The 24,871-nt window shown below is 45.6% G+C and overlaps 1 protein-coding gene across 9 annotated transcripts in view; it reads left to right on the forward strand.

Annotated features, from left to right (window-relative positions):
* ADCYAP1R1 (ADCYAP receptor type I) overlaps positions 1-24,871 on the forward strand; it is a 184,759-nt gene that overhangs the window by 57,144 nt on the left and 102,744 nt on the right. For all 9 annotated transcript variants that reach the window (XM_064162372.1, XM_064162374.1, XM_064162373.1 and 6 more), the window contains exon 3: positions 22,435-22,540. In XM_064162372.1, coding sequence (XP_064018442.1) covers positions 22,435-22,540 — 106 coding nt within the window. The remainder of the gene's footprint in view (positions 1-22,434; positions 22,541-24,871) is intronic.

Raw genomic sequence — 24,871 nt, forward strand, 5'->3', positions numbered from 1 at the left:
ACCTGACCTGGAATGGTTGCAGGGATTGAGCATTTACTAAGCTCTGTGAGCAATCTGAGACAGTGTTTTACCACTCCCACTGGAAAAAATGTCTTCCTTCTATCTAGTCTAAATCTGCCTTCTTTAAGGGCCTTTCAGTATCTGAAGGGGACCTAGAAAAAAGCTGGGGAAGGACTTTTCAGGATATCAGGGAGTGACAGGACTGGGGGGAATGGAGCAAAGCTGGAGGTGGGGAGAGTCAGAGTGGAGGTGAGGAGGAAGTTGCTGAGCATGAGAGTGGTGAGAGGCTGGACTGGGTTGCCCAGGGAGGTGGTTGAGGCCCCATGGCTGGAGGTGTTTAAGGCCAGGCTGGCTGAGGCTGTGTGCAGCCTGCTCTAGGGTAGGGTGTCCCTGGGCATGGCAAGAGAGTTGGAACTGTCTGCTCCTTGTGGTCTCTTCCAACCCTGACTGATTCTATGACATCCAAAGTGATGAAGCTATTATCCATCCAGCAACTGGTTGGAGCTGCAGGCATTCCCTGGCATGTTCTGCTTGCAGAGCAGCTGTGGGAGAGTCAGAGAATTTGTACAGACAGGTAACCCAATCTGTACCAGTCTTTCTTGCAGACCAAAATCAAAAGCCTACCAATGCCTTGTTTAAAAATGAAAGGGAAAAAAAAAAAACAAAACCCAACAAAAAAAGTCTTAGGATGTGCAACACTGAGTAAGCTGTTTCCAAAGAGAAAAAAATCTGATCATGTGCACCACAAAACACATCCAAGAAGACCAATGTTGCAAAACAATGCCAGCCCCTTTGGTGCCAACCAACTTCAAACAACTTTCAGAGAAACAAAGTGAAGGATCCTGGAGTACTGTGTGCAGTTCTGGAGCCCCCAGCTCAAGGACATTCAACTCTTGGAGCGAGGCCAGAGGAAGCCATCAAGATGCTTACAGGGATGGAGTAGCTCTGCTATGAGGACAGGCTATAAGAGTTGGGGGTCTGCAACCTGGAGAGAAGGCTGCTTCGGGGAGACCTTATAGTGGCCTTCCAGTATCTGAAGGGGGATACAGGAAGGCTGGGGAGAGACTATTGACAAGGTCTTGTAATGACAGGATGAGGAGGAATGGGTTCAAACTGGCAGAGGGGAGATTCAAACTAGGTGTTAGGAAAGGGTTGTTTGCAGTGAGGGTGCTGAGACACTGGCACAGGTTACTCAGGGACGTTGTGGAGCACAGAATCACCAGACATGATCTTTGATCACATTTGGTGGTGATTCTGTGCTCCACAACCTCCCTGGAAATGTTCAAGGGCAGGTTGGATGAGTCCTTGAGCAACCTGTTCTAGTGGGAGGTGTCCTTGCCTATGGCAGAGGGTTGGAACTGGCTGAGCTTTGAGCTGCCTTCCACCCTAAACCATTCTATGATTCTATGATTTTATGATTCCAGATTGTCCTTAGCCTGTCAGGTAGGTGGGATAGGTATTTAGAGAGGGTGTCAGAGGGGTAGATATCTCCACCTGACATGTCTCTATGTCCCTGGAGTTTTCTGAGAAAACCCAATGAAGTGATGCTCCTGAGAAGCTGGTGAGAGAAATGGGCTGCCCAGGGAGGTGGTGCAGTCACTGTCCCTGGAGGTGTTCAAGAAAAGCCTGGATAGGGCACTTAGTGCCATGGTCTAATTGACTGGCTAGGGCTGGGTGCTAGGTTGGGCTGGATGAGCTTGGAGCTCTCTCGCAATCTGGCTGATTCTATGATTCTATGAAAGTTTGTCCTATGAAGCACCTGCAGGTACAGCTCCTTGTATTACACCAGGCAAACCATATGATGAGATGTTGAATGTGTCCAGAGAAGGGAGACAAAGCTGGTGAGGGGCCTGGAGCACAGCCCTGTGAGGAGAGGCTGAGAGAGCTGGGGGTGTGCAGCCTGCAGAAGAGGAGGCTCAGGGCAGAGCTCATTGCTGTCTACAGCTCCCTGAAGGGAGGCTGTAGCCAGGTGGGGTTGGGCTCTGCTGCCAGGCAAGCAGCAACAGAACAAGGGGACACAGTCTCAAGTTGTTCTGGGGGAGGTCTAGGCTGGATGTTGTTAGGAAGTTGTTGTCAGAGAGAGTGATTGGCATTGGAATGGGCTGCCCAGGGAGGTGGTGGAGTCACCATCCCTGGAGGTGTTGAAGCCAAGCCTGGCTGAGGCACTTAGTGCCATGGTCTGGTTGTCTGACTAGATAGCCAGGTCCTAGAAACATGTGGCAGCAGATTGCAAAACAGAAAATGGTTGCCCCACTTTAATATGTTCACTTTTTACCCTCTGGTAGCAGCAGTAATTTCTGTGACAGGCAAATAAGATGATGCCAATGCTGATCTAAGGTCATTCATATGATTCTTTTCCCTGCTGGTTTTGTATTCAGGGGCTTGAAGGAGTGTGGGATGAGCAATCAAATAACAAATTGAGGATAAAGAAAAAAAGAACAAGAAAAAAAGAAAGTCTTAAAAAATGAGCCTGTAAAAAGAAATATTAAAAGAAGCAATCAGAATATAGTTAAGTTTCATGTTGCACTGCTATTAATATCCAGCACCTGGGGGGATATTATTCAAGTCTCTAGCAAGTGTGCTGCTGGCCTTCTCCTCCTTGGGTCTGCTGAATCAGCAGCTGAAAAGATTTACTGTGGAGTCAGCTTGTAGAGATAGTTGTGATGCAGAACATGAAAAGGAAGGGGGAATGGAAAGCAAAGAGCAGGAAGAGAGGAAAAGAATGTGAGAGAAGCCAGATTCTCACTGCTCTGTTAGGCATTTGGTCTTTTGTGTGTCTGCCTGCCACTCTTGGCATAAATAACCATTCTTTACCTTTGCTTCTCGACCTGGAAGCAAACAATCTCCGAGTAAATGTGTGTCCTAGAGCAGGACTTGAGGCCTTCCTGAGGATCAAGTAGCTGTGCTGTAAGCCTGCCTGGGGGAGCATGCAGGCTCAGTGCTTGCCCCAGGGCTGCACACTGCAAGGCTCAGCAGATGAACCATGGCAATAGCCATAGGGTTAGGAAGCAGATGCAAGACAAAGTGTACAGTGCTCAAAGCTGCTCCTAGGGCTTCTTTTTCAAAGCAGTGGAGACATGGCTGTTTAATGGACATCTATGATGTGCTAAAAAGCACTGACAACCATAAAGCCTGAGTGTTGCTATCATTGCAGTCCCCAGGGGCACACAACCCAACTCAACAAACCCCTCTTTGTTCCTCTGGGCAGGGGGTGAAGAGTTCCCTCCGGGGTAGCCTTTGCTCAAGCTCCTGAAAAGAAAATTGTGTTACTTAGGCTAAATGCTGCCTGCTGATTTAGCTATTTGAGGACTCCTAAAGTAATCTGACAGTGATTTGGGCTACTGGTGTTGGCATATTTGAGAAGGCAAAGAACAGAACTTATAATTTCTTTTGTTACCATTATTACAACCTGATACATGCAGCTGAACATGTTAGATGTTTTGGCATGAAACTGGTTTGGACTTTTGTTTTGGCTTTCTTATCTGCTAAAAACTCAATGGATAAGTGTCAATGCAAAATGCATATTAGATAGGATTAGACAGACTTTAAAGCTCAAGGGCACAAATTTGTGTTTACTAACTCACTGATGTTAATGTACCTTTTTCTAGCTGCCTTCTGGCCCAGCTGATTTCAGTTATTCTATCTCTGTTAGCCAGCTTTATGACAATTTGCTCCATTACTTAAAATCTATAACAAAATACATGGCATGTTTGTGTGACTAAATTCTGCTGTGATTACAGGCCAAGCTAGTCCATTTTAGCAATGCAGATCTGCAAAACCTAACCCTTTTTAGCCATCCTGTGCTGGTCTGTTGCATCTGAACTAATACAGAAAGAGCAGGCAAACAAATTTATAGGCTCATTTAAAATAACTGTTGTTTCTCTGTGTTTTCAAGTTAAAAGCTTTGACATTTGGGACTTGAGGGTGCTGCTGGAGGAGAAGCTCAACAGGAGCCAGCAGTGTGCACTTGCAGCCCAGAAAGCCAAGCAGAGTCTGGGCTGCAGCAGAAATGTGGCCAGCAGGGCCAGGGAGGGGATTCTCCCCCTCTGCTCTGCTCTGCTGAGACCCCATCTGGAGTATTGCATCCAGCTCTGGAGCCCACATCACAAGAAGGATGTGGAGATGCTGAAGTGTCTGGAACAGGGCCATGAGGATGCTGAGAGGGCTGCAGCAGCTCTGCTGTGAGCACAGACTGAAAGAGTTGGGGCTGTTGAGTCTGGAGAAGAGGAGGCTCCCAGGTGACCTTCTTGTGGCCTTCCAGCATCTGAAGGGGACTAAAAAAGCTGGGGAGGGACTTTTTAAGGGTCTAAGGGAGTAACAGGACTGGGAGGAATGGAGCAAAGCTGGAGGTGGGGAGAGTCAGAGTGGAGGTGAGAAGGAAGTTGCTGAGCATGAGTGGTGAGAGGCTGGACTGGGTTGCCCAGGGAGGTGGTTGAGTCCCCATGGCTGGAGGTGTTTGAGGCCAGGCTGGCTGAGGCTGTGTGCAGCCTGCTCTAGGGTAGGGTGTCCCTGGGCATGGCAGGGTGGTTGGAACTGTCTGATCCTTGTGGTCCCTTCCAACCCTGACTGATTCTATGATTCTACAATTCTATGACATCCAAAGTGATGAAGCTATTATCCATCCAGCAACTGGTTGGAGCTGCAGGCATTCCCTGGCATGCTCTGCTTGCAGAGCAGCTGTGGGAGAGTCAGAGAATTTGTACAGTCAGTTAACATCAGCAGGAATGGGCTGGAAGTTGCTGAAGAGTCTTTGATGCCATAAGTAAAGCAGATCAATGTGATCACATCTACACATAGATATTTCTTTTTATGTCCCTCCATCTGGTTCATCTGCCCCTAAATCCTGAAAGCTATGAGTGATTTCAACAAAGTGTGGCAGAAGAATCACATTCTCAACCAAATTGAGTTTTCTAACAGTTTCATACCAAAGTTCAGACAAATACAGAGTTTTTTTTTCATTCTCTAAAGCAAAATGAACTTCACCATAAGCTTAATCCTCATTAGAAAGGAGAGTATCCAGACAGGAGCTCATCCAGGAGACACTACTCCTTTGGGCTACTTGAATTTAAGGTTACTATGATAAGAAATGCAGATATATACTTCCTGGGTTGTTTTGGTCATACTGCAGTTCAGAAATAAGGGGAGAGGAAATGTTTTGCATGTCTTTATTCCATTCCATTCCATGGTTGTAGGACAGGCAATGAAGGCCTGATCTAACTGAGAAGTAAAAATAGTGTGCATGGTGGAAAAGAGTTTCCTTTCTGTAGCTGGGAATACTTTATTAGAAGAGAAATTAATTTCTGAATATGAGTAAGGAGCTGCAAATTAAGCTCTTCAGGCTAATAAAAATTTTGGGCACTTCAGGTTCTGGGCAGGCATTCACATGGAGAAATTTGGTCTAGCTGACTGGACAGGGCTGGGTGCTAGGTTGGACTGGATGATCTCAGAGGTCTCTTCCAACCTGATTGAGTCTATGATTCTATGAAAATAATCTGAACCTGAGCAACAATCTTCTCTGAGACTTTTGCTTTAATAGGAATAGCAGTTGGGGGAAGGACACAGGCATGAACTCATGGCCATCATGCAAACCAGGATCTGTTTTCTGGTGTTATTCCATGTATTGTATGTGTCTCCAACATTGGAACAGGATGTCCAGGCAAGTGGTAGAGGCATCATCTCTGGAGGTGTTTAAAAATGTGCAGACATAGCACTTCAGGACATGGTGTGAATGCTGATGTTGGGTTGACAGTGGGACTACATCTTAGAGATCTTTTTTCAACCAATTCTATGATACAGACTGGGGACAGAGTGGCTGAGAGCAGCCAGGAAGAAAGGGACCTGGGGGTACTGATAGTACCTGAAGATGAGCCAGCAGTTTGCCCAGGTGGCCAAGAGAGCCAATGGCATCCTGGCCTGGCTCAGGAGCAGTGTGGCCAGTAGGGCAAGGGAGGTTCTTCTGCCCCTGTACTCAGCACTGCTCAGGCCACACCTTGAGTGCTGTGTCCAGTTCTGGGCTCCTCAATTCAATAGAGATGTTGAGGTGCTGGAATGTGTCCAGAGAAGGGAGACAAAGCTGGTGAGGGTCCTGGAGCACAGCCCTGTGAGGAGAGGCTGAGGGAGCTGGGGGTGTGCAGCCTGCAGAAGAGGAGGCTCAGGGCAGAGCTCATTGCTGTCTGCAACTACCTGAAGGGAGGCTGTAGCCAGGTGGAGTTGGGCTCTTCTGCCAGGCAAGCAGCAGCAGAAGAAGGGGACACAGTTTGAAGTTGTACTGGGGGAGGTCTAGGCTGGATGTTAGGAGGAAGTTGTTGTCAGAGAGAGTGATTGGCATTGGAATGGGCTGCCCAGGGAGGTGGTGGAGTTGCCATCCCTGGAGGCATTCAAGAAGGCATTGGATGTGTCCTGGCTGGGGCACTTAGTGCCATGGTCTGGTTGATTGTCCAGGGCTGGGTGCTAGGTTGGCCTGGATGATCTTGGACGTCTCTTCCAACCTGGTTGATTCTATGATTCATCAGCCACCATTATTACCTATAGAGGCAAAATGGGCTTGTTCTGCTGGGTTGGATACTATGTCAAGATGTGAAGGAATTTAAGATGGCTGAAGCTTTCAGAACCAGATATCAATGATGCTACAACCTGGACATTGCTACAGATGAAATAGGATCCCAAATTTTCACACCCAGATACATAACATTAGGTTCTCTTAGCCAGCATAACAGGAACCTATTCTATATGGCACATATAAATTCTACAGCAGAACCCTGAGCTCTTTCTCCAGAATGCTCATTAATTGATGCTTCCACTCATTTAGCAAATCATATTTTGGAAGAGGGGCTTGGATGTGTTGGCCAGCTAGTATTTGTAATGTAGAGTAGTAACCACATATGCTGGGGATTTAAACAACCACCCCCACCTTCTTTTTCTTTTTTTTTTTGTGACACTGAAACATTCTCCTCTTTAAATATGTCAAAGATTCTGAATCCTGAATGCCTGCACGCTGCAGTCAGCTGCAAACAGCACAGCTGAAGCATCCTTGGAGAGAAGCCCTGTGCCACCACATCGAGAACACCCTTGTACCTGCCAGCTGAGGTGACTGGCTTAACACTTTTCATGCCTGATTGTGCTGGTTTGAGGCTAATTGGAATATTTTTAGTGAGAGAAATTAAATCCTTAGCTGTGAGAAGAAAGAATCATAGAATCATAGAATTAATCAGGTTGGAAGGGACCTCCAAGATCATCCAGGCCAACCTACCCCCAGCCCTAGCCAGTCAACTAGACCATGGCACTAAGTGCCTCATCCAGTCTTTGCCTGAACACCTCCAGGGACGGTGCCTCCACCACCTCCCTGGGCAGCCCATTCCAATGCAAATCACTCTCTCTGTGAAGAACTTCCTCCTAACATCCAGCCTATACTATCCCTGGCACAACTTGAGACTGTGTCCCCTTCTTCTGTTGCTGGTTGCCTGGGAGAAGAGGCCACCCCCCACCTGGCTACTAAACTAACTAACAGTACCCCATAGCACTCATTCTTCTGCTGAGAAATGCACCTAGTCAAAATACAGATAAGAGACACACTGCTCACACACTTCTCAGCTGTCCCTTCTGGCTGTGTCTTCTCTCTGGTGGGTCTGTGTGGCTGTCCCTGCCTTAACTCTAAATCCAACCTAACTCTTTTTCCTCTAAACTCCTTGTTGTCTTTTTGACATCTCACCTTAGATCTCCTCAGATTTATCATGTGAGATATACGTGGGTCAATCTAGCTATTTCTGAAGGGAGGGAAAGAGAGAGTGGGAAGGAGGTTTGGGTCAGGGACCCTGCTGGCAATCTGATTGCTCTGGGAGGAGTGTTGTGTTTCTATATTACTTTTAAGTTGTATATAACTGTATATATTTGTGTATATATGCTTGTTGTGCTGATTCAGTTGTTACACTCCCCCACCACACCAATAAGAAAACCACCCAGACTAGACTCAGACAAGCTGGAAATTAATGAAGCTATAGTTACAGCTCAGCACAATATACAAGCAGATAGTTACAATCTATACAGCTGTAGACAGATATAGACAAGGTAAAAAGTAATACAGAAACACAACAGCCCTCCCATAAACCAGAGTCCCCAGGAGGGGCCCCCAACCACCCTTTCATTTCCCTTCCACCCCTCTACCTTACCTCAGACTTTGCCTTATGTTCAAGGTGAGTTTGGAGGATTGGCCAGGGTGGTTAGGGAGCAGAAGGGTTGGTTAGACAGATGTCAAGTTAGACAGAGAAGTGCAGCCCAAAGCCAGAGAGCAAACTGTGGGCCCACAGTTTAAGAAGGACATTGAGATGCTTGAACATGTCCAGAGAAGGGCAACGAGGCGGGGGAGAGGCCTTGAGCACAGCCCTACGAGGAGAGGCTGAGGGAGCTGGGATTGGTTAGCCTGGAGAAGAGGAGGCTCAGGGCAGACCTTATTGCTGTCTACAGCTACCTGAGGGGTTGTTGTGGCCAGGAGGAGGTTGCTCTCTTCTCTCAGGTGGCCAGCACCAGAACGAGAGGACACAGCCTCAGGCTGTGCCAGGGGAGATTTAGGCTGGAGGTGAGGAGAAATTTCTTCCCTGAGAGAGTCATTGGACACTGGAATGGGCTGCCCGGGGAGGTGGTGGAGTCGCCGTCCCTGGAGCTGTTCAAGGCAGGACTGGACGTGGCACTTGGTGCCATGGTCTGGCCTTGAGCTCTGTGGTAAAGGGTTGGACTTGATGATCTATGAGGTCTCTTCCAACCTTGGTGATACTGTGATCCTGTGATACTGTGATCTAAGTTTGTGTTCTTGTTTTCATACATCTCAGCAAGCCTATGAGTGAAGCAGACATCACCATTGTTTCCTTTCCCATCTAGCTTCGAGGTAACACATTTGTATATTGTGCTAAGCTATAAATATAGCTTCACTCGTTAACTTCCAGATGACTGAGCCTACTCTGGGTGATTTTCCTAAGTGTAGGAGGTGAGTAACTCCCAAACTGTCACACTGATGCATTTTGTTGGAGCTGAGAACAGGACTCATATCCATGAAGATAATAAAATGCATGCACAAGCTGTCCTTATTCAGGAGAATATTCTTTATCTGAGCAAACTTCTGTACAGCAGCAGAGCAGAAAATGCTGGAGCAGAATCTGGGTCATGACAAGACTCTGAAAGTGAGACCTGTGGCTTGGCTGGCAGGGTCTGAAATGCATCCAAGTCCTGCTGGGTGATTTGGAATGAAGTCACCCTTTAAGGGGGAGATCTGTGCTTAGAAGAAGACCATCTCCATTACTGCATATTGTCCCTCCTTAAATCAGATTGCACCCTGCAGCGATATAGGAGTAAAAGGGATTTTATATAGGATATGCAATCTGGCACAATGTTTTGTTGGTTTGGTTTGTTTTCAAGCAATTTTGCAGTGTTATTTTGTTGTACATTGTCTTTCTGAACTTCTTGAAACCTGCTTGAGGTTCAGCTCATGAAATGGTGTAGCCACTGGTAGGATTCTCTAAGGGGAGTTTATGAGCAGTGCATGCAGGATAAATCCATTGGTGCATTCATCTTATGCTGATAGAAGAGCAGAGGCTGTATCACAGCTATCCTACCTGCATGATAGTCTCATGGCAGTCTGTGCAGCTTATCTGTCCTTGCTTTGATATCCTCACGCTTGGATAAAGAGTCATGCATCCAAATTGTGCAGGAGGTAGCAGCAGTCTTACATCATGGTTCACAAGAACTCTGAGTTAGTGTTTATAAAGGCAGAGTGATACAGCAGCCAGGAAACAATAACTTTAGCACATCGAATGTTAGAATGGTATCATAGAATAATGGAGTTTGAAAAAGACCTTTAAGGTCAGAGAGTCCAATTTTGAGGAAAGGAAAAAGAATTAAGGAAAAGGAAAGTTAGGAAAGGAGAAAGAGTTACATGTCTAACACATCTGCAGTTAGAACTGGTCTCAAATAGTTCCATCCCAGCCCAAATGTTTTACAGACTATGTTAAGCTTCCAAAACACCACTCCTACATTTGGGGATCTTATCTTGCAGTGCTGGGAACAAATGGTTGAGTCTACCTGAAGGTGACCTACAAGAAAGCGGGGGGACGGGGGACGGGGGACTTTTTATAAGGACTTGTGATAGGATGAGAGCCAATGACTTTAAGCTGGAAGAGGGTAGATTTAGACTGAATATTCTTTACTGTGAAGGAAGTGAGACAGTGGAACAGGATGCTCAGGGAAACCATAGATGCATCTTCCCTGGAAGTGTTCAAACCACCTGGTCTAATGGAAAGTGTCCCCTACCCATGGTAGGGAGGAACTAGATGATCTTTATGGTCCCTTCCAACCCAAACCATTCTAAGATGTGATAAAACAAAGCAGTGTTCTGGGTTGGCTTCTAACAGGGAAGACACAGTGGACTGTAAGACTGTATCTGGCTCACTGTTAGCATGTCATGCTGCTGGATACTCTTCCCAGTGCGTGATGTGGGCTGGAAATTTGATGGCACATTGCTGGTTCCTGTCTCTGCTCTCCTGCCATGCAGCTGCTGCTCTTAACTCCTCACAAGGTGGATTTAGGTTAGGTCTGAATTTGTTAGAATGTAAAAGAAGAAAATCCTGCTACATATCACAGCTCATCTGAGGTGTTCTGGAGTTCAGCTCTCGTGATTAAGGAATTGAGTGCAGTTATGTTTCTGTATCTCTGAAGCTCCTGTGAAAATGTCAATTACTGCTCTCTGCCTGTTGTGTTTTTATTGCTGCTAATAGATGGGTCCCTGCTGATAGTGAGTCTGGGCATGTGCTTCTCTTTTATGGCAGACATGAAAGTAACACGTTTTTAGTGTTCCTTTGAAATATCAGGAGTGGGGGATTGAGTTCCAAAGTTGTATTTCATCACCTGCTTGCTGAATGTTCTTCAGTGGCGCACATGTGAGCTCATTGCAAATCACAAGGCACGATCCCAGTTCAGAAAAGCACCTTCTCAGGTTCTGAAAATATAGGTGAAAGGGTTAAAGACAAAGGCCAAAGCTCCTCTTGTAAGTAATCTCTCAGTACACATTAATGGACAAGTTGACACCTGTAATGAGACAAATGCTATGCACTATGTCATGTGGCTTCTTATCTTCAGTGGTCAATGAAGGCTGGTCACAAATGCCTCTGAAGTTGCCTCTCTCTCTGGTAATTTGTTGCTGGTGGTAATTTTTTTCTATGCATGGCTTCACTGTTTGTCATTAGGAAGCTTTTCTCCACTGCCTCTTCCTTCCTAATCCTCTCTGCTGAGCTCCAAGCTGGCTCGTCTCACTATGGCGATGCTCCGACACACCATTCACTTTGATCCCCTCTTTCTTTGGTGAATATCTACTTTGTTTCTCTCCTTGAGTTTTAAAGTGAACTAGTGGTGAAATGCTCCAGAAACAGGAAGGAGAAAGAAATGTTTGTTGAGAAAGCTGCTTTAGGCACAGTCCTTTCTGCAAAGATTTGATTCCTTGTGGGGTTTGAGTGGGTTTTTTGATTGTGAGACTGTTGTGCTTCTATTCTCTTCCACTTTGGCACAGTATCTAAACTAATGAAGAAGAAAGAGAGAAACTGAGAATGAGCTTGAGCACTTCCCATTACTACTTTTGTAACGAGCTCTTTGCCTCCATTCTTCAGATTGTACCCCAGTCCCAAAGCCCCTTTGGGGAATATTAGAGTGAGAGCTGTAGCACGATGCACTTGCTGGAGCTGCCTGTGGGGAGGAGTGAAAGGGAGGAATGTGTGTGGTGGTTGAGGGCAAATAGCTTTAATTTAATTAGAAGATTAATTAAAGCTTTCTCCCTTGGGTAGGATATATGTGTGTGTGTGTGGAGAAAGTGTTTCTGCAACCTCCTGTAACTGTTGATGGCAAGTTTCTGTTCCAAGTGTGACTCAGATGGGGCTTCTATTGAACTTGATGGGAGCCTGCACAAAACAACTTTCCTGCCTAAGCCCTTTTCTCTTCGGGGCTTTGTTTAAATGTAATGAAGTATAAATGGGCAAACAAAGAGTAATAAGAAGAACTTGCTTTGCAAATGAATGTGGCATTCAGCAACACAACAAATGTTAAACTCCTATAAGCTTCTGCTTCCCAATGTCCTTGTAGCGAGCAAAGTCTGATGTTAGCATAGATCCCCTCAGTCTTCATCAGTGAAACTCATCAAGATTTTGGTGTGGGTTGTTTTTTTCTTTTCAGTGTAATAAAGCATTCAAGTCTGTTTGATAGCCTTGACTCTGCAGACTTGGCATAGATTCTGTGATCCTGTGATTCTGAGGAGAGGACATTAAGGCCAACAGCGTTCTGGGCCATAGCGACAACATGATACAGGGAAGCGATTATCCCTCTCTACTCAAGACTTGCTGGACCACTTCTAGAATACTGTATCCAGTTTTTTTGGCTCCTCAATGTATTAAACATACCCATTAGCTGCAGCAAGTACAAAGGAAGAATACCAAAATAGCCTGTGAGGAAGGGATGGGGGAAATGGGCTTGTTTGGATGGTGGAAGGAGAGAAAGTTTTGGGGCAGTTTAGCAGCAGTCTCACAGTGCCTGAGGAGATCTTGAAGAGAAAAGAGGTAGGCTTTTCATCTTGCTGCAGGGCAGGAGAAGAACAGACTATGGGCAAAAACTGGAACAAGGGAAGTTCATACTAAAGAGAGGCCTTCAGGGTAGGTGAGCTTGGAGTAAGTTGCACTGAGGTTGTTCAGTCTCCATTCTTGGAGTATTCCAAAAACCAGACAGAAAGAGCCTTGAAAAAACTATTCTGATGGCATTTCTGACCCTGTTTTGAGTGAGAGGTTGAGCTGAAGTCTTCTGGAGGTACTTTCCAACATGAATTATCATGTGATTCCATGATTCTGTCTGAAAGATATGTAATGGGAACTTTAAGGCTTTTAGAGTAGGCTATTTTTTTTTACCAAGACAGTCTTTCTTCTTTCAACAGAGAAAATCTGGGAACTGGCCAAGAAAAAAGTCATTGTCACCTCCAAGTTGGCCTCACTGGATCAACAGTTTCTCAGGTTAGATGAACAGTGTGTCCCAGACTGATCAGAATTTAGTGTACCTCCTCTTGCAAATCTCTCATTGAAGGTGTTTAGCTGGATATGACTTACACTGCTTTGCCAATCATTAGGCTGCTCTATTGCCAATGATTCTTCCATGTTAAAGGACTGCTGTGTCAGTGTGAAGAGCATCCTTGGAAGCAACTTTCAGCAATCTCTGCAAGCCTCACACTCGCTACTTACATCCAGCAGTCAGGCCATGCAATCTGCTTTTGCTCCATAGTAAAAACTCTTGAAGGGATGAGAATCTTCCCTTGAAGTTGCAGTCAGATTTGTAAGGGAGTAGATCTTGATTCAGAGATTCAAATCCCATTGCTTTTGGATGCTTCTAAAATTAGTTGGGAATTGCAATGTTGACAGGAGGCTGTCAGCTTTTCTATCCTGGACTGACCTTTGAGGAATCATGGTGTAAAGCACCCAGTATCTCTATTGGCAGTTGTGCTTCTGGACTTTTGTCTTTGCAAGTGAAAGTTTCAGGAACAATGAAAGACAGACACTTTATGAAAGGCAGTCAGTTGTTGGAGGGGCAAGTGAATCTTTAGCTTCATCTCAAGCACATTGTCTAGCAAGAGCCTTAAACTTGTTTCTAAGGAGTGGTTTCATCCTGCCCTGATAAGGCTTCGAGAAACGTCACTTGGTATTGCCTGCTGTTAGAGATAGCATAGAGGTGTATGTGGATTTAACTCTAGAACTCACCTTCTCAGTGTAGTTGATGGCTTCTACAGTATGTCTGATCATGCTCAGAGAGGTTTTTCAACTGATTTCCAAGATAGAAAGCCTGTTAAGGCAAACTGAAAGACAGGTTTACCCTATGCTGCATGATGCATCTTTTGTCCAGCCTTCCCACCTCAGAAAGTCTCCACTGAGGGAAGGGAATTGTTGATCATACTGCTGCTATGTTTCAATCTGTAGTCAGATAGGCATCTCTCCATGAGCCATCAGTGTCAGAAGGTAACTGTACCTTAAATCCATCTGAGCCTCTTTGGAAGGGATCAATGCCTTTTTATTCTGGCAGTGTGCTCTCTTCTGTCTGCGTGTGTGGGATCTGCAAAATTAGCTTAAAGCATGGTGTCATAGAATCAGCCAGGTTGGAAGAGGCCTCCAACATCATCCAGGCCAACCTAGCACCCAGCCCTAGCCAGTCAACCAGACCATGGCACTAAGTGCCCCAGCCAGGCTTGGCTTGAACATCTCCAGGGACGGCAACTCCACCACCTCCCTGGGCAGCCCATTCCAATGCCAATCACTCTCTCTGACAAAAACTTCCTCCTAACATCCAGCCTAGACTTCCCCTGGCCCAACCTGAGACTGTGTCCCCTTGTTCTATTGCTGCTTGCCTGGGAGAAGAGTCCAACCCCACCTGGCTACAACCTCCCTTCAGGTAGTTGTAGACAGCAGTTGTAGACAGTGTCAAAACTCTGCTACTGATTGGACAATTATGCCTTGGTTTGAATGTGTTTCTGATCACTTTCCCCTTTTCACTTTGTCTGAACTCTTTTGAAATTACAGTAGTTTGGGTACCATTGATGCAGGCAGACAAAAATGCAATCAAGTAACAATGTAAGACCTTCTCCGGAGACAACAATTTTGTGTGGCTGCCAAGCCAGTGTTGTGGGCACCAATAATGATGTAAACCAGCTCTGGAAAATCCAGATAATCAGAGCTCCTTCCTAAACACCTCTATTTTTACCACAACATTTTCAAGTGTTTGCCTGGTTTGACCAATTGACTCATTGCATGATAAAAAAAGGCATTAGGCCTAGTAGGATTGTTTCCATGACAAAGTAAGCTGCTGCTGGAAATGCTCACACAACAATGGATCATTTTTTAGACCTAATTTCTTAAAACTGAAAGTCTTACATTTACTAAAAAGCATAATTCAGTTACCATGCCTGGAGGCATTCAAGCGAAGCCTGGATGAGGCATTTAGTGCCATGGTCTAGTTTATTGGCTAGGGCTGGGTGCTAGGTTGGGCTGGATGAGCTTGGAGGTCTCTTCCAACCTGCTTGATTCTATGATTCTATGATTTTATAAACAACCTAATACATGCAGAAGATTGAACTCCTCTCTGGCGTTACTTTTGAGACCACATCTATGGTCTCATAGGTGAGGGACTGCTGAGGGAGCTGGGGGTGTGCAGCCTGCAGAAGAGGAGGCTCAGGGCAGAGCTCATTGCTGTTTACAACTACCTGAAGGGAGGCTGTAGACAGGTAAGGTTGGTCTTTTCTGCCAGGCAAGCAGCAACAGAACAAGGGAACAGAGTCTCAAGTTTTGCCAGGCTGGATATTAGGAGGAAGTTGTTGTCAGAGAGCGTGATTGGCATTGGAATGGGCTGCCCAGGGAGGTGGTGGAGTCACCATCCCTGGAGGTGTTCAAGAAAAGACTGGATGAGGCACTTAGTGCCATAATTGATTGTCCAGGGCTGGGTGCTAGGTTGGACTGGATGATCTTGGAGGTCTCTTGCAACCTGGTTGATTCTATGATTCTATGAATTCCAGGTAACCTTCTTACCTAACAACAAGAAAATCACATGCTAAAAAATAACAAGGAATGGGCATGTTAAATCAATTCTAATTGTCAGAGATGAGTTAGGTTGCTCATGGAGTTACCATTCTATGATTCTATAGAAAAGATGAATCAGACTGTGTGCTCTAGACCATTATCTACCAAATCAGAGAGCTTGACTTGACTTTCTAATGTAGTAATTTTGGGGGGTGAAAGAAACTGCTCTCAAAGTTACATTCTCCTATCTTTCTCCCAGTGTTTGCTACATTTGAACAAAAACAACAAGAAGGATTTAAGTATTTAAAGTATTTTGAGTATTTAAATTGCCCAAACATGATGTTAACAAGTATTTATTTCCATATGCAGGGAGTGTAAGGAACCTCTCTGATCTGCAGAGTTCCTCCTGTGTGGTTCCTTCACCTGAGCACCCCCATATTTGAGCACCCTTGCTTAAATACATCACTCACAGTTTATTAATCTGATTCACACAGAGCTACAGCAGGTCTGGAAGCAGCAGAGATGTGTTCACCTGGATCTCTCCTCAGGTTTATGTAGTAGCAGTGATGTTCTTAATGGAACAGTTCACAATAAAGCAGTGCCTTGAGAGCATGTGTGAGAGAATATATGCAGGCTGTACCATAGAATCATAGAATCAACCAGGTTGGAAGAGACCTCCAAGATCATTCAGTCCAACCTAGCACCCAGCCCTATCCAATCAACTAGACCATGGCACTAAGTGCCTCATCCAGGCTTTTCTTGAAGACCCTCAGGGACGTTAGCCATAGAACCATAGTGCCAACCAGATTGGAAGAGACCTCCAAGATCATCCAGTCCAACCTAGCACCCAGCCCTATCCAGTCAACCAGACCATGGCACTAAGTGCCCCAGCCAGGCTTGGCTTCAACACCTCCCGGCGTGGCGACTCCACCACCTCCCTGGGCAGCCCATTCCAATGCCAATCACTCTCTCTGACAACAACTTCCTCCTAACATCCAGACTAGACCTCCCCTGGCACAGCTTGAGACTGTGTCCCCTTCTTCTGTTACTGGTTGCCTGGCAGAAGAGCCCAACCCCACCGGGCTACAATCTCCCTTCAGGGAGTTGCAGACAACAATGAGCTCTGCCCTGAGCCTCCTCTTCTGCAGGCTGCACAACCCCAGCTGCTTCAGCCTCTCCTCACAGGGCTTTGTTGCCCTTCTCTGGCCACATTCCAGTATTTCAACATCTTGCTTGAATTGAGGGGCCCAGAACTGGACACAGCACTCAAGGTGTGGCCTGAGCAGTGCTGAGCACAGGGGCAGAAGAACCTCCCTTGTCCTACTGCCTACACTGCTCCTGAGCCAGCCCAGGATGCCATTGGCTCTGCTGCCACCTGGGCACTGCTGCCTCATCTTCAGCTACTGTCTACCAGCACCCCCAGCTCCCTTTCTTCCTGGCTGCTCTCAGCCACTCTTTCCCCAGCTTGTAGCTTATGCCTTCATGCCTTAATTGCCTTAAAGTCAAGGGGAGAAGAAACAGGTAAGTGGTGCAGGTTACAGCACAAGCCATTTTGTTTCTGTGGTGGCCACCTTAATGAAAGCAAATGAAGGCAAATGACAGCTCTACGTTTGTTGTACGTCTGTAGTGTCATAGCTGCTTACTTTTGGCTTTTAGCATTCTCTCAACACTAAGCAGTCATTGATAGTATTTGTGCCTATAGAAATATATGTCATTTCAGAACTGCTATGAGTCAAATCCTTCACTCCACTGAGAATAATGTTTTCTGGAGGAGTAAATTTCATGCACTATCCATTTGGGTAGCTGATCTTTTGAGCATGTGTCAAAGCATCCTTTAATTGCACATATCACAGGCATCTTCTGGGAAGCTGAAACCAGACTGCCTCTGCTGAACTCGGGAAATTGCAAATGTCCTTGAGGCAAAGCAATGAAATCAGGAGGCCATGAAGTTCAAGCTCATGCTTTCATTTGAACTGTGCTGTGCCGTTCAGTTGTTGAGTACTGACTCAGATTAAAGGCTCTGCACATAAATAGTTAATGGGGAAACGTGAAGCACATGGATCCTTTCAGGGGAACAGGACAGCATTAGAGCATCCAACAGAGAAATCTTTTGTTACTAACAATCCTGACCTGGTTTTGCTTTCTGAGGCTTTTTTAATCTGTTGTTGAGGGGTGCTGCAAAGCAGCATAAAGATGGTTATAGAAGTCACATCAAAATAGTCTGCCAAGAGGAAAAGCTTAAGGGATCTATAGGGACAGGTGAAACACTCTAGCTCTCTCTCTGTGCCCATTGCTCTGTGCATTTCAAATACCTCCTGAGCCAGAGTTACTCCAGTACAGATGAGCAAATTTAGCTAGTTTAGTCAAATGCATAGAATCATAGAATCATAGAATCATAGAATCAACCAGGTTGGAAGAGACCTCCAAGATCATCCAGTCCAACCTATCACCCAGCCCTATCCAATCAACCAGACCATGGCACTAAGTGCCTCATTCAGGCTTTTCTTGAAGACCTCCAGGCACGGTGACTCCACCACCTCCCTGGGCAGCCCATTCCAATGCCAATCACTCTCTCTGTGAAGAATTTCTTCCTAATATCCAGCCTATACCTATCCTGGCACAACTTGAGACTGTGTCCCCTTGTTCTATTGCTGGTTGCCTGGGAGAAGAGGCCACCCCCCACCTGGCTACAATGTCCCTTCAGGTAGTTGTAGACAGCAATAAGATCACCCCTGAGCCTCCTCTTCTCCAGGCTAAACAGGCCCAGCTCCCTCAACCTCTCCTCATAGGATTTGTGCTCGAGGCCCCTAACCAGCTTTGTTGCCCTTCTCTGGACATGTTCCAGCACCTCAACATCCTTCTTGAATTGAGGGGCCCAGAACTCTGACTAGATGTGCCTGTCTGCAAGGAAGGAGATGCTTAACCTTAGGCTTTCTTTAAAATCAGTGAAGCCTTGGCTTCAATTTGCATCTGCTAGACACCAAAACCAGGAAGCATAAATCACACTCCTTTGTCCTTTCCCCACAGGACATCAAAGTCTGGACATGGTTGATTCCTTTGTTTAGTATCCTTTGGCTTTGCATAAACACATACAGGTTTTGAACTGCTATAACATTTAATAACACAATACCAAGGTGGAAAGGCTTTTGAAGGTTACCAATCAATGTATGAAGAAGCATTTCCTTCTCTTCCTTTTATTGCCTGTGCAGATAATCTCTGCTGTTCTTACATTGTTAATGTTGTTACTATTATGGTTGTTATTATTAGCAGTAGGAAATGACAGGTGTTGTGACCTGCACATGGTGAGTTGCATAACAACTACCCCTGTGTGCTTGTCTGAGGCATATTGGATTATTTTCATGAGAGAAATTAGATGATAGGCTGTGAAAAGGAAACAGGGGTGATGTCCACTCCTAGGCTTGCTGAGATGTATAAAGGCAAGAACACAAACATGGATAAGACAGGGTGTGTCTGTCTGTCTATTGGAGTCTGTATTTCTTCTTGGGCTTCTTCTGTGTTACTAATCCTTCTGCTTCTAGCCCCCCCTTGCCAATCCTCCAAACTCACCTTTCATGTAAGGCAATGTCTGGGGTAAGGTGGAGGGGTGGGAAGAAGGCAGAAGTGTGGTTGGGACCCCTCCTGGGGACTCTGGTTTCTGGGGGGGCTGCTGTGTTTCTGTATCGCTTTAAACTTGTCTATTTCTGCCTATAGCTGTAAATATTGTAACTCTCTGCTTGTATATTGTGCTAAGCTGTGAATATAAAGCTTCATTCCTTAACTTCCAGCTGGCTCAGTCTAGTCTGGGTGATTTGATAAGAGTAGGGGGATGGGAAACTCCCAAACCATCACACCCTGGGCACTCATTTCAGACCTGAGAGACTGTGGAGAGCAAACCAGTACCAGCAGCAGAGCTGTAATGGATTTGATACTTTTTCTTTTATCACTTAAAAATTCTCCTAAAAACTTGACTGTCAGGCAACGCCATTTTCCTAATTTTTGGTGAGGTTTAGGGGATGATGTAGCAAAAGCCTTTATGGTGAGGGGGCTAGAACACAAACCCTATGAGGAGAGGCAGAGGGAGCTGGGGGTGTGCAGCCTGCACAAGAGGAGGCTCCGGGCAGACCTCATTGCTGTCTACAACTACCTGAAGGGAGGCTGTAGCCAGGTGGGGTTGGGCTCTTCTCCCAGGCAACCAGCAGCAGAAGAAGGGGACACAGTCTCAAGTTGTGCCAGGGCAGGTCTAGGCTGGATGTTAGGAGGAAGTTGTTGCCAGAGAGAGTGATTGGCATTGGAATGGGCTGCCCAGGGAGGTGGTGGAGTCACCATGCCTGGAGGTGTTGAAGCCAAGCCTGGCTGGGGCACTTAGTGCCATGGTCCGGTTGATTGGCCAGGGCTGGGTGCTAGGTTGGCCTGGATGAGCTTGGAGCTCTCTTCCAACCTGATTGATTCTATGGTTCTATGTTCTTGCTAGAGGTGCTGCGACAATATATATTTTCCAGGCCCTTGGGAATCCTTGGAACAGAACAGTGTTTGTTTTGGGGATAAACAAGTCTATTGTGGCTATGCCTGCTCTATCCCATGAGGAAAAGGGATGTAATTTATTGTGAGAATCTTGGAGATGGAACTGTAGCATTATCAGTTCCTACAAAGGTTGTAATAAAAGCTTTTCATTGGAGGTGTATCAGGAAACCCTCTCTGTCTTTGAAGTAGGGGTGGTGGCTTGTATTTGTTACAAGGTCAGAAGCATGTAAATAGTTCCATGCCTCTCAGCACACACTGAAGCTTCCCACAATCACCACCACACTTGGATTAATAGATGTCTTGGGAATTACTCGAAGTGTCTGTTGTGTGCGGTGGCACTTTGATGCATTACTGCCCCGAACTGTTCCCTCTATTCCCTCTGCTGGAATGTGAAAGAAGCAAAATTGAGCTGGGCTCCCAAACTGATTGAATTCAGGTATTGTTTTCCCTGTTTGCTTGTTCCTACTTGGCAGGTAAGGAAAGACAGACTGCTTAACAGGGACATTCTGCTTCCTCTCTAGTTCCCTGTCATCAGGAATGAAAGAAAAGTGAAACAGCAAAACCCCTTCAATGAACCAGGGTGGCCTATCCCATCTTCAGCCAGTGCACAGCTTTCCATGCTGCTTTCCACAGAGTGTGAGCTGAACCTTAGCTATGCCTTTACAAAATGATCAAATGAAACTTGAGATTGTATTGTCCTTGAATTGATATGCCCTGGCTGCTGTCTGCAACAGGAATGAAATCCTGTATTGATTTCTGGGAATGGGTCACATTCTTAATTTGCTGCTGCTTTGGGCTTGCCTGCATTCTGTTGTCTGCAACATTCCTCTTATGAGCTAAATTAGCTTTTTTTCCCACCTTTTTACCCCATCACTCCCTTTTTATTTCTTTCCTTCTTATTTGTTTTCCTTTTTTTTTTACCCTTTCCTTTTCCCTTTACTTTTACTGGGCTGCCTTAGAACCTTTAAGATAGAGAAGCAGCAGAAGCAGAAGAGGAATAGAAAGAAAAGATTGAGATCAACTCATCCCAGTTTAATTGGCATTACATTCTCATTTGGCAAGAAAGTTGCTCTGTATTTACTGGGCATAAAAGAAGAACAAAATACTAAGGAATGGACAGAGATCAAAGCCTGAGAGAAAGAGCTTTAGTTTGGAGTCCTGGATGAAGTTAAGGGATTGTGCAAGACTCCAGAAACTAATGGGAGACCAAACTAAGTCTCAACTGATTTCTGATTCCTCCTCAAAATGTATTTCTTTGTTCAAAGTACCTTATGTGAACCATAAAATAAAGCAAACACATTAGAAATTAAACTTTAACAGGAGAGCAACATAAAACCCCCAAACAATTTATGAGTGCAATAGTTCCACAATGTGGCCCTTGGTGTTCAGAGAAAAAAAAAACCAACAAACACAACAACTTTGGTTTTACTTTTTCTATTTGAATTGAGACCACAAAATTTACTTATTTCATCATAAGCTGGCTAGCTGTTTCAAGTTTATAATTGTGATGGTTTGGGATTTACCCACATCCCCACTCTTCTGAGATCACCCAGGCTAGACTCAGCTGGATGGAGCTCAGGAATGAAGCTTTGTATTTGGAGCTTAGCACAAGATATAAGCAGATATTTACAATCCATACAGCTATAGGCAGAAATAGACAAGTTAAATGTAGCACAGAAACACAACAGCCCTTCCAGAAACCAGAGTCCCCAGGAGGGTCTCCCAACCACCTTTTCACCTTCTTTCTACCCCTCTACCTTATCCCAGACTTTGCCTTATGTGCAAGGTGAGTTTGAAGATTCAGCAAGGGGGGTTAGAAGCAGAATTGGAATCATAGAATCATAGAATCAATCAGGTTGGAAGAGACCTCTAAGATCAGCCAGTCCAACCTAGCACCCAGCCCTGGCCAGTCAACCAGACCATGGCACTAAGTGCCTCATCCAGGCTTTGCTTCAACACCTCCAGGGATGGTGACTCCACCACCTCCCTGGGCAGCCCATTCCAATGCCAATCACTCTCTCTGACAACAACTTCCTCCTAACATCCAGACAATACTTCCCCAGCACAACTTGAGACTGTAATTAGTTGGGTTACACAGCAAAAGCACAGGGAGAAAAGCACAGGCACTGAATCTGATAGATAGAGACTCTCATATTCTCTCATGTTGTCTTATCTAGGTTTGTGTTCTTGCTTTTACACATCCCAGCAAGCCTATGAGTGCAGTAGACATCACCATTGTTTCCTTTTCACAGCCTGTAATCTAATTTCTCTCATTAAAACATTCCAATTTGCCTCAAACCAGCACAATAATGGTTTGTAATTTTTCCCCCTTCCTTTTCAGGCTACAGCAACCCATTCCAACTGCATCATTAAGAAGGAGCAAGAGACTTGTCTGGAGAAAATACGGAGGGCAGCTGCCCTGAACCCTCTCAATGACTCTTCTCCAGGTGAGTTTCAGGTTGGGGTAGACCATGGACATTAAAGCAAAGGCTTCTAAACATTTCCTGTCACAGCCACAAGGATTTTCAGCAATGGCACTGCAAACATCTTTCAGTAAGAGGTTGCATCACTGCAGCTAAGTGAACTTAGAGAAGCATTCTAAGCACCACAAAAACCCCAAGGGGATGCACCAGAATGATTGCTTTTTATTATCAGAGGTCAGGAATTTGTTTCTGCACTTTAGGTGAGGAAGTGACATCTTTACAAAATCAGTCAAGCAATAAATGTATACGAATAGAAGAAATACACAGAGTGCCTAGGAAGTCTTGGTAATGTTTATCTTTGGCTGCTGCAGGTGGCACAAGCTGTTGGGAAATGGCCATAAGACTAAGTGCATCTCTGTTCTGCTCCCTAACAGCGCAGTCCCCCTCATCAGCTCAGCAGTGATGTGTGCCTCTCTCTCACATGATCAGAAGACCTTTACAGGGATTAACATTGTGATGACTGTAATCTTGATGAAAAATACTTGTGCTGTTGCTGAGATAAGAAGCTGAGACAACAAGCAAAGAAGAAATTAATAGTTTAATATCCTGTCTCATTTCCCAGTGACTGCAGCGGGAGCTGCCTGTGGCCAGCACCAACAAGAGAAGGGCAGAGAATGACAAAGAAACTAATTGGAAATCAGGGTCTATTTTCTGAGTCCTGTCCAAACTGCTCCTGCTGTGACTAGAATTGATAAAACTGGAGAGAAAAGCAGATAAAGCACATTGTGTGTATGATAAAAGGGGGAAGATTTCTCCTTTTCCTCACCAAGTATTTAAGTCGGGAAGGAAGAGAGGAGAGCAGGGTGCAGACATCTGTGCTAGTGGAGTGCCCTCTGAAGCAAGGGTGCAGATATCTGTGCCAGTGGAGTGCCCTCTGAAGCAAGGGTGCAGATATCTCTGCTAGTGGAGTGCCCTCTGAAGCAAGGGTGCAGATATCTGTGCTAGTGGCGTGCCCTCTGAAGCAAGGGTGCAGATATCTGTGCTAGTGGCGTGCTCTCTGAAGCAAGGGTGCAGATATCTCTGCTAGTGGAGTGCCCTCTGAAGCAAGGGTGCAGATATCTGTGCTAGTGGAGTGCCCTCTGAAGCAAGGGTGCAGATATCTGTGCTAGTGGCGTGCCCTCTGAAGCAAGGGTGCAGATATCTGTGCTAGTGGCGTGCCCTCTGAAGCAAGGGTGCAGATATCTGTGCTAGTGGCGTGCCCTCTGAAGCAAGGGTGCAGATATCTGTGCTAGTGGCGTGCCCTCTGAAGCAAGGGTGCAGATATCTGTGCCAGTGGAGTGTCCTCTGAAGCAAGGGTGCAGATATCTGTGCTAGTGGAGTGCCCTCTGAAGCAAGGGTGCAGATATCTGTGCTAGTGGCGTGCCCTCTGAAGCAAGGGTGCAGATATCTGTGCTAGTGGAGTGCTCTCTGAAGCAAGGGTGCATAAGACTGGTTTTGTTCTGCTTCCCAGCACTGGGCAGATGAGCTATGTGGTTTGAAGGCAGAGAGGAAAGCATGTTCTCCAGGCAGTTAATTTCAGACCCAGGGATGCTTTCTTGAGACCATCTTTGCTTGCTCCAAAATCACTTTTGTTCCTGCTCTGTCACTGGAATGGAGCACTCTTCACCACAGCTGAACCTCACTTAATCCAACATTGTTTGGAGTTCTGTTAGGAAGTTTCCTGGAGAGGTAGTAACTGCCCCCAGATTAAACACTTATATGTGCAGTGTGTTGAGTCCTCAGTTTTCACCTGCTGCAAGCAAAGTGTTTTTCACTTGGGAGGAGTGAAAATTTCCCAACATTTGTTTTATTTATTGTTCATGGGCAGCAGTGAGACTTACTAAGGGTGGCAGGTAGTGGAGAGAGAGGTTATGAGATTGCACCCTTCAGAGAATGAGAAGCATTAGAAATAACACTCTTGCTTGTCAGAAACAACTGAAAGAAGGAAGAAATCTCTCTTGGCTAGTGAGTAAACTCATGTTTATTCAAGGGCAAGGAGTAACCCAAAACTGCCTCTCCCCTTCTTTGGCTGGTTCTGCATTCAACCTTCCATCCAAAAAAATTGGTAGGTTTTCTGGGGATTTATTTATCCTCAGGGGGATTGCAGGGTCTAAAATGGAGTTCTGAGGTTTTTAGGGAGTCAGCAGAGACTTGAGGACATGTTTGAGTTACTGTGGGATTAAAAAATAAATTAAAATTAAATAACATGTGCCCCAAAATCAAGTGAACTGCAGCAGTCTCTGCAGCCAGGGGGTTCCATATTTTATGGAACATATTTTCTAGGGAGGTTCTTCTGCCCCTGTGCTCAGCACTGCT

The sequence above is a fragment of the Pogoniulus pusillus genome, chromosome 23, assembly GCF_015220805.1.
Source record: "Pogoniulus pusillus isolate bPogPus1 chromosome 23, bPogPus1.pri, whole genome shotgun sequence".
Classification (NCBI taxonomy): domain Eukaryota; kingdom Metazoa; phylum Chordata; class Aves; order Piciformes; family Lybiidae; genus Pogoniulus; species Pogoniulus pusillus.